The 9,502-nt window shown below is 33.7% G+C and overlaps 1 protein-coding gene across 1 annotated transcript; it reads right to left on the bottom strand.

The window, feature by feature from the left end:
• Positions 1-7,844: 7,844 nt before the first annotated feature.
• On the bottom strand, positions 7,845-8,713 carry LOC119569303. Its single transcript, XM_037917525.1, has 2 exons — positions 8,662-8,713; positions 7,845-8,437 (listed from the first exon to the last, which is right to left on the bottom strand). The coding sequence occupies exons 1-2, from the start codon at positions 8,671-8,673 to the stop codon at positions 7,910-7,912; spliced, it is 540 nt and encodes a 179-aa protein (XP_037773453.1). The 5' UTR covers positions 8,674-8,713; the 3' UTR covers positions 7,845-7,909.
• Between the last annotated feature and the right edge of the window lie 789 nt (positions 8,714-9,502).

Here is a 9,502-nt window from a genome sequence, read left to right as displayed (position 1 = left end):
TGATTATAGTTTCATAACTCATTATATTGTTATTGTTTTACTATTATCAGACTGCTATAATTTATTAACTATGATTATTATTCATCATTCATTATTAATATTACCCTTATTGGTTTTACAATTATTATTGATATTGTTGAGATTGGTGTTCTTATTATCATCTTTTTACCACGCTGTTATTATTATATTTGTTGTTATTATTATTATTAACCTGTAATCCTTGTTTATCTCATCATCAACCATCAATACCACATTATTATAATCGTTATTATCATTATTATACCATTATCATTTTATTGTTGTTATTGATATACTATATTTGTATTATTTTACAATATTGTTTTATAGTGTTGCTACATTTACTGATATCAGTGTTTTCCCTCATATATAGAACATAAGACAAACTAATGTGTCAGCTAATAGTAAACAGCTTCGCCTTACACATGATTTGTGATTGCATTAATTTTTTTTAACTTTTTTAAGGAAAGTTAACTATTAAACTGGGTAAATCTTATAGGAATTTTCAGATACAGAAATCGATGAATTTTTAAACTTTATTGAACACACCGATGGCTCCATATCAGCTAAATCGGTCTCCTATCCCAATGCTTAGTAATATCGTGGTTGATTAAGAAAACCGTCTGTATGGCCGGGATCGTATGGGTAGTGGTGGTGTCAGACCTCTTGTCAGATATAATGGCCGTAGGACACAACTGCCCATACACATTTGCGAATGATAACCAGTGGCAGCCTCAGCCATCAAGGTCCGCGACCTCTTGTAGAGCCCATGTGTTGGAGTGGCCGGTCCGTAAGTATGGAGTGTGGCTGTTAGATGCCATGAGAGATTCCATGAGAAGCATCAGCTTCAGCAGTACCTCTTGTGGTATACCCGTGAACCGCTGTAAGGACAGCGTAACGCTGTGCAACTGGGGTGTAATTTTGCGAGCAAGAGTAAGCAACAGAAGGCCCAGCATCACTCCAGGATCGGCAGAGACCTTCTTATGGTAGCTACGAACAGAGTGTGTATAGATTGAGGAAAACGCCGAATGCCGTTCAATGACCATGGCGATAAGCAAGCTCAGCGTCCGCTTCAGGCTCTGCTGAGCTCTTATAGATGTGGTGGGTTATTGTATAACTGTGTAATGGGATTGTGTATCTGAACGATAGGCCATACTGGTCTCCGACTCTCGATTCTCCAACTTTCCGGAAGCGCAACGGTAGCCGCCAAAGAGCCACACGCCTGACAGTCATAATTTAGTTCGGTTAGATATTTAAAATGAGGAAATCTATCTATATATATATATTATACAATATCTGTATACATATATGTCTGTATGTCCATACATATATGTACATACTATATATGCAACACTGTCACTTACAGCGAATCATTTTACTTCGTGTGTGTGGCTAGGAATGGTTTTGAAACGCTTGAAAGATTAAAGATTGCTGAATAAATGTCTAGAACATCCTTTTTAGATTGAAAGGTATTATTTTGTGATGTATGCCACAGAATTAGGGACAATATTTTACTTGTCAAGGTAAGATTGAAAGATTACAAAATCTACTTACCAAATACTATACATACTTTGACTCAGCAACTTTGTTGGTGCCACAACAGAAGTCTGTGTGTGTGTGTGATAATTATTACCTTGCGCACAAGTTATAATACTCGTCTGTGACCTTTATGTGGATAGATAGATCGCTTTTGGGTCTAAAATTGACAAAGCGCTGCTTATTTTCACTAGATTATATTTTTTTTATACTAAATCCTATTTTCTTTTCTTTGTTTTATTGGCCATCCGACTGTATTCTCAGGAGTAGAATTTCCTGTAAAAATCAGAAAAAATTAATCAATAAAAGATGGTAACTTATAATACTTATAAAAACTTATATACATAGAGAGATAGCGATGTGTGCATACCTATGTATAATATGCATGTACCTTTTATATAGACCCTCCAAATCGCTCTCTATATATATATACACAGCCATATATATATAGATTTGGTACATATATAACATTTTTCACAGACTAAATACATAAATATAAATCCTATGTACAAATAAGTATACCATTTTTATATGATCACAACACCGCCTACATACATATATAACAATATACGTATATAATATATATAGATTATATTATTATTATGCGTGTACATAGATCTAAAAAGTAGATCATATTTCACTTATAGGCGCATTAATACAAACCTTAGTTGAGTGTTTTATGCATTTACATGTATTTATTTGTGTTCAAAAGTGTACCTGTAAAATGGTTTTTGTTTGTAGTATCCTAGCATTAAATAAGGCTACTTTTTGGATCAAAAATAAAACATGTTGAACAGATTTCTATTTTCACATGAGACAGGGATCCACAATGCTAATACAAACCTTAAAATCACGATGCTTTACTTAGTTTAGAGAGGTTTAACGTCTTGTTTACTGTAAATAAGCGACAGGCTTAACCTCACTACAAGGCGGCGATGAATCTTAGGGATGTCTTTCCTGCAACTGGTTTAATATAGCAGGTGGCATCAGTCGTACTGCAAGCCCACGCCAAAGGTAATCACATTTTGTTCCATAATCACCACGGACACTAATAGCTAAATATTCCCCCTATTATTTTATTAGCTTTATGTTTTGCGACTGTATTGTATCTTGTTGTGTTGCTAGTTGTGGCGAGCGGTAGCGATCTTCTACATCAATCTGTCCTACGGCCTTTGTTGTTCAAATCCTTCGAATTGGATGGTAATAAACCATTCCTTTTCTTAGCACAGAGTGGGATAATTGAGAAGCAAATTAAAACCTGACAGCATGTCACATCTAGAAATTACTGGTAACAAAGGTATAGAAAGTATATTATTAAGTAATTATAAATCTAATTATATTGGTATTTTCATCACAATGAATATAGTTTTACCCAGTAATATTGTCGTTATTTTTTTTTTTTTTTTTTTTGTGTAAAATACCTCCTATACTGTTCCATTTTTGATAATCATGTTTTGAAGTGTTGTCCTTTGTTAACATCACTATTCATTTAAATTTACATTTAGCATTATAAAGGCCAAAAATTAAGTTATATCAGTGACTTTAGTCGCATACGAAGATTAACGTTACATCAGAGCAGAAACAGAACCGGTAACCGTGTTATCCTGGAATGAGTCATTTGCTTGTATCAAAATTCTCATGAAAATATTAGCTTTCTTAATTCTATTTCGTTGAACATCTCTTTATTGGAATGGGACATTCAAAAATCTTATTTTGCCAATGATTCATTATTGGACATAACATCTTTAATCGACTAAACCAACCAAGTCTCTCATTCGTAGTAATATACAGATGTTGGTAAAGAGAATATGTCCTATAGTTTTTTCTCGAGCGTCTGAGGTGGATGGTTTCTATCTCGGCTTCCGCAGCCCTCTTGTAAACATGACTGTAAGCTACAACTGGACCATAAGCATAAGGGGCAGAGAGAATAATAACCAGTGAAGCCTCGGCTTAGCTTCAGGGTCCCGAAAACTCTCGTAGAGCCCCAGGCTGGACTGGCCTCTTTAAGTAATGGGATGTGGGGATTCCATAGGCGTGTACCATGAGAAACATCAGTTTCAGCAGAATCTCTTGTGGTACCCGAGAACGCTGTTAGAAGCGTAACGAGTGAGCTATAATCAGCCTGTTATGATTACAGTTCACTATGGTGTATGGTGTTTCCATAGATATAGATAGACATAGTATATACATACATATGTATATCTGTGTGTATGTGTGTGTGTCTGTGTGTATGTATTATGTATAAGAAATGTATGTATATGCATATGTATACATGTTAATTGTATGTTTGTGTCTGTATATGTAGGTAAGAGAGAGATATAATTATATATGTATGTATTTGTGCTGCATGTATATATGCAATATATATGTTGTATAATATATATATATACATATATATGCGTACATACATATTGAACATGCATTTTGATGTGTGTATGTCTGTGTGTGTACAATCTATATAATATACCATACATATATGCAGATTGATTCTTCAATTAAATGAAATATATTAAATTTTATTTACCATTTCCGGACACAGGCTTGATTATATGATTTCATTAATAATACTAACACCATTACTTGTCCACTTTCTCCTTGTAACTATCCTTATTACACACATTTATTTTTTTAAGGAAAATAAATATGACATCTAAGTAAAGTCAATATTACCCTTATAATTCAAACTACCACAGTTGTCTCAATAACCGTTATTTTTCCAATCGAAATTAAAGCTGAGTCCAAAAACCCAAAGATCTGAGGAAAGACAAGTAGCCACTGAGGGAGTCCTTCAGCCCTGGCCGACCAAGAGCCAAGGACTAAAGATAGGAAAGGGGCTTTAAACGACCTTAAGTAAAAGTTATGCATTATTCTTGATCACATCATTCCTTATAAACTTTCTATCTTATTGCTTTTGTTATGGCCACCACCCCCCCACCCCCTTATTTTTTTTTTATTCCTCAACAATTTTTTATTTTATTTGTTGTATTATTACCTATCCTGTTATAATTTTATTGCCTTTATTGCTGTTTTGTTTTTACATATTTGCTATGCTTTGTGTATTGTTATTATTGGTTAATGGTAATTGGCCATTATCATTATTATCATAGTTGTTGGCTAACTGCTGGTATTCCTTATAATTAACTGTTATTACCATTCTATTAGATAACATTATCATTATTATATTATCATTACTATTCTTACCACTATCATTATAATCATTATCATATATAATGATTATGGTTTGTTATAGTGGTAGTATTATTATTATCGTTATCATTATTATCATTTTTTCGTTCTTGTTATGTTATTACCATCATTTAGTAGGTACGTTAATGCTAATTTTTTTTCTTATCTACTATATAGTATTATAGTATTATAAATCATTGTTATTTTGTTACTATTATCATTACTGCTATAATTAAATTAATATGATATTATCAACCATATCATTTAGCATAGTATCTTATTGTTATTAACCACTGTTTTGGATATTGTTGAGATTGGTGTTACTATTATTTTTATACTATCGCTGTTATTATTATTATTGTTATTATTATTATTACTCTGTAATTGGTATCATCATCATACACCATCAAATACCATTAAATTATAAATTGTTATTGTCATTATGCATAAACCCATTATCATTTTATTGTTTGTTTATTGATATTCTAACATTTGTATTTTATAATGACAATTACTTTATTATAGTGTGTCATTTACTGATATCATATTTCCATTTCATATAAACAGAAGACAACTAATGTGTCAGCTAATATTAACAGTTTCGCTTTACAAGATTATGATTTGCATTAGTTTTTTTTACTTCTTTTTTAATGAAAGTATACTATTAGCTGGGTATCTTATAGGAATTTCAGATATAGAAATTGCTGATATTTTTACCTTTATTGAACACACCGATGCTCCATATCAGCTAAACCGTTCAGACATTCCCATGCTTAGTAGTATCGGGTTTGATAAAGAGAAACAGGTCTGTAGTGCACTGAAGCGTATGGGGTAGATGGGTGTGCAGACCTCCTGTAGATATGATGGCCGTAGGACACAACTGGACCATACACAGGTGTAGAATAATAACCAGTGGAAGCCTCAGCTTCAGGGTCCGCGGACCTCTTGTAGAGCCCATGGTTGGAGTGGCCTCCGTAAGTAATGGGAGTGTGGCTGTAGATTCCATGAGAGATTCCATGAGAAGCATCAGCTTCAGCAGACCTCTTGTGGTACCCGTGAACGCTGTAAGGAGCGTATACGGGTGCAATTGGGATCGGCAGACCTCTTATGGTAGCTACGAATGGAGTGTGTATAGGTTGCAGGAACGCTGAAATGCCTTACATGACCATGGCGATAAGAGGGCTCAGCGTCCGCTTCAGGCTCTGCTGATCTCTTATAGATTTGGTGGGTATTGTATACTGTGTAAGATGGGATTGTGTATCTAGAACGATAGCCATAGCTGGGCTCCGCCTCTCGCTTCTCAACTTCGGATGCGCAAACGGTAGCCGCCAAGAGCACAAATGCCTGAAAGTCATAATTTAGTTCGGTAAGATATTTAAAATAAGGAAAATATAGCTATAATGTAATATATATACATATACATGTATACATATATGTGTATGTACATACATATATGTACATACTTATATACACAACTGTCACGTTAAAGCGAATCATTTTACTTCGTGAGGTGTGGACAGGAGTGTTTGAAACGTTTGAAAGATTTAAAGATTGCAGAATGAAAATTGAAATATTGAAGAATCGCTAAATCTATTTACCAAATACTTCATCTTGGGTAAAGAGACTTTGCTGTGGCCACAACAGAGGTGTGTGTGTGAGTTACTGTTTGCGCACCAGTTTATATACTTGTCTATGACCTTGATGTGCATGGAGCACACGCATCAGAGCATGAGAAATGGAGGTGACGGTTATTTTTCATAAGAGAAAAAGATTGCTAACCTTTCGGATTTTTTTTTCATTTACACTTTCTTCATTCCACCTGTGTTACCGATATTGTAAATGATATGTGTATATATGTATGTATATATATATGTATGAATATGTAGGTATTATTATATATATGTATATTATATATGTATTATATACGTTCACATATATACATGTATATATGAGTATGAATATATGTACTGTATATGTATTTGTGTGTGTGTGTTTGTGGTGTGGATATGTACATACATATAATATATATGTATATAGAGAGAGAGATCGAAATAGATACATACACAATATATGCGTGTGCGTTTGTGTTTGTGTGTGTATGTGTGTGCACTGATACCCATGATGATACTAAACATAAGACCTGTGGGTCTGTTTGTAATAATTTCATTCACAGGATGTTTCGTGAACTTCCAGTATACTCGATCAATTATTCGGATATGAAAAAAGCCATTCTGTATTGTGTGTATGAATGTGATGCTTTAAAGAAATATTTAGTATTGATATCATTATTCTTACTAACTGTATCGTTATAGCAACTGTATAGTTTATTCCTATTTAGATTCTATCACAATGAATATCCTTACAGAGAATCAAAGTACACATAACCAGGTAGCTTCACTTTAATATAGTGTATTGAACCCAAAAAGTAAATTGACTTTTTCCAAAGAGTAATCCGACAGCTGTTAAAGGTAAGGAACGCTTAGTTATCATAACTAAAAGAGGGGAATTTTGGATTTACATCTGGTAAGTAGAGCAATATCAAGTAAATTATAGAAATAATTATGTATCTAGCTATATCTGATATCTCACGGTGCAATCTTATTGGCTAAACGTGCTGACATCATTTAGCTCCGCAGCATTTTTTGAGCCCAATAATTTGTGCGATATTATATGGCAAGATTATTTTAGTGCATTTTCTTTGAAAATGGTTCAGTAATAACTATGATAAAAAGTCCGAAAACGAAATAAAAAAAAATAGAAAAGATATCTTGCCAAGAACAATGCTAAATATACTTTAACCATTATTATTTTTATGAAATTCACTGTTGTTACTTTCATCATTCTTATTACCATCTGGTTATTTATTTTTAGCATTAACCTCATGACTACCCTTAGTGTTACTGTCCGTTGCTAATTTCATCAGCGTTATTACCATAAGTTTCGAAGAGTAACGTTATATCCGAGTGAGCTAAGTCTCATAGAACAGGAACCAGGCAAAGTGCTATCCATGGATGATCTTATTATTACAATTATGATGAGTATTATTTTTCCATTAATTCTAGCTATTAGTTAACCATCTTCAATGGGAAATAAAAATTTACAAATTGTATTATTCCATTTTATTACTGAACACACACTAAAACTCCACATCGGCTAATATCTCTCCGTTTTAGTAGTACTGAGATTGGTAAAGTGGAGCAGGTCTGTAGTACACATGAGCGTATGGGGTGGATGGTTGTGCCTCAGCTTCAGCAGATCTCTTGTAGATATGACTGTAAGGCACAACGGGACCATAGATAGGTGTAGAATAATAACCAATTGAAGCCTCTGCCTCAGCTTCAGGGTCCGCAGACCTCTTGTAGAGGCCATGGTTGGAGTGACCTCCGTAAATAATGGGAGTATGTCTGTAGATTCCATGAGAGGTTCCATGAGAAGCATCAGCTTCAGCAGACCTCTTGTGGTACCCGTGAATGCTGTAAGGAGCGTAGACGGGTGCAGTTGGGGTGTAAGATGCGGAAGAGTAAACAACAGAGGGCTCAGCGTCCGCTTCAGGCTCGGCAGATCTCTTGTAGATTCGATGGTTCCCGTATCCTGTGGAGGTTGGGATTACGTATGCACGACGATAGCCATAGCTGGGCTCCGCCTCTCGCTTCTCAACTTCGGAAGCGCAAACGGCAGCTGCCAGGACTACAAATGCCTGAAAATCATTTTATTCTGGTTATATATTATTAAAATGATAATAATAACAATAACGTCGAATGTATTTAAAATTGTATAAGGTAATGGTTAAAACAAATAAATGTGCTAGACATCAAATTTAAGATTGAAAGATATTATTTTATGATGTGTGGACACGAGAATTAGGAGACAAATATGTTTACATTGCCAAGGTAAGATTGAAAGATTGCAAAATCTACTTACCAAATACTTCATCTTTGACTAAGCAACTTTGTTGTGCCACAACAGAAGTCTGTGTGTGTGAGAATTACTACTTGTGCACCAGTTTATATACTCGTTTGTGACCTTTATGTGGATGAGATAAGCGCCTTAGGCTCTAAAATTGAAAGTGCTGCTTATTTTCAGTAAGATTTTTTTTTTCCCCCATTTTCTTTGTTTTATGCTATCAGACTGTATTCTCAGGAGTAGAATTTCCTGTAAAAATGCATAAAATAAATACAATAAATATGATAACTATGATAGAGTTGTAAAACTTATATACATAGAGAGATAGCGATGTGTGCGTACATATATATACATGCATGTACATATTTATATAGACCCCCAAACTCTCTCTCTATATATATATTTATACACAGCCATATATATAGATATGTACATATATACATTTTTCACATACCTAAATACATAATATAATCCTATGTAAAATATATATATACACATTTTTATATGCAAACACGCATACATACATATATAAATATACGTATATAATATATATATAGATATATATAGATGCGTGCACATATATCTAAAAGTATAATCATAGTTACTTATAGGCGCATTAATATAAACTTTAGGTTGAGTGTTTGTGCATTTACATGTATTTATTTGTATTCAAAGGTGTACCTGAATGTTTTTTGTCTGTAGTATCCTAGCATTAATATGTACTTTTTGAGATCAAAAATAAACATGTTGAACAGATTTCTATTTCATTAGAAAGGGATCCAGCAATGCTAATACAGACTTGGAAATTCAGTGCTTTCTTAGGTTTAGAAGTTTCACGTCTTGTTACAGCTAAATAAGC

Source organism: Penaeus monodon, unplaced genomic scaffold (genome assembly GCF_015228065.2).
Source record: "Penaeus monodon isolate SGIC_2016 unplaced genomic scaffold, NSTDA_Pmon_1 PmonScaffold_13940, whole genome shotgun sequence".
NCBI classification, from domain to species: Eukaryota; Metazoa; Arthropoda; class Malacostraca; order Decapoda; family Penaeidae; genus Penaeus; species Penaeus monodon.
Note: the sequence above shows the minus strand (reverse complement) of the source record. Positions and strands in the feature narration are given on the sequence as shown.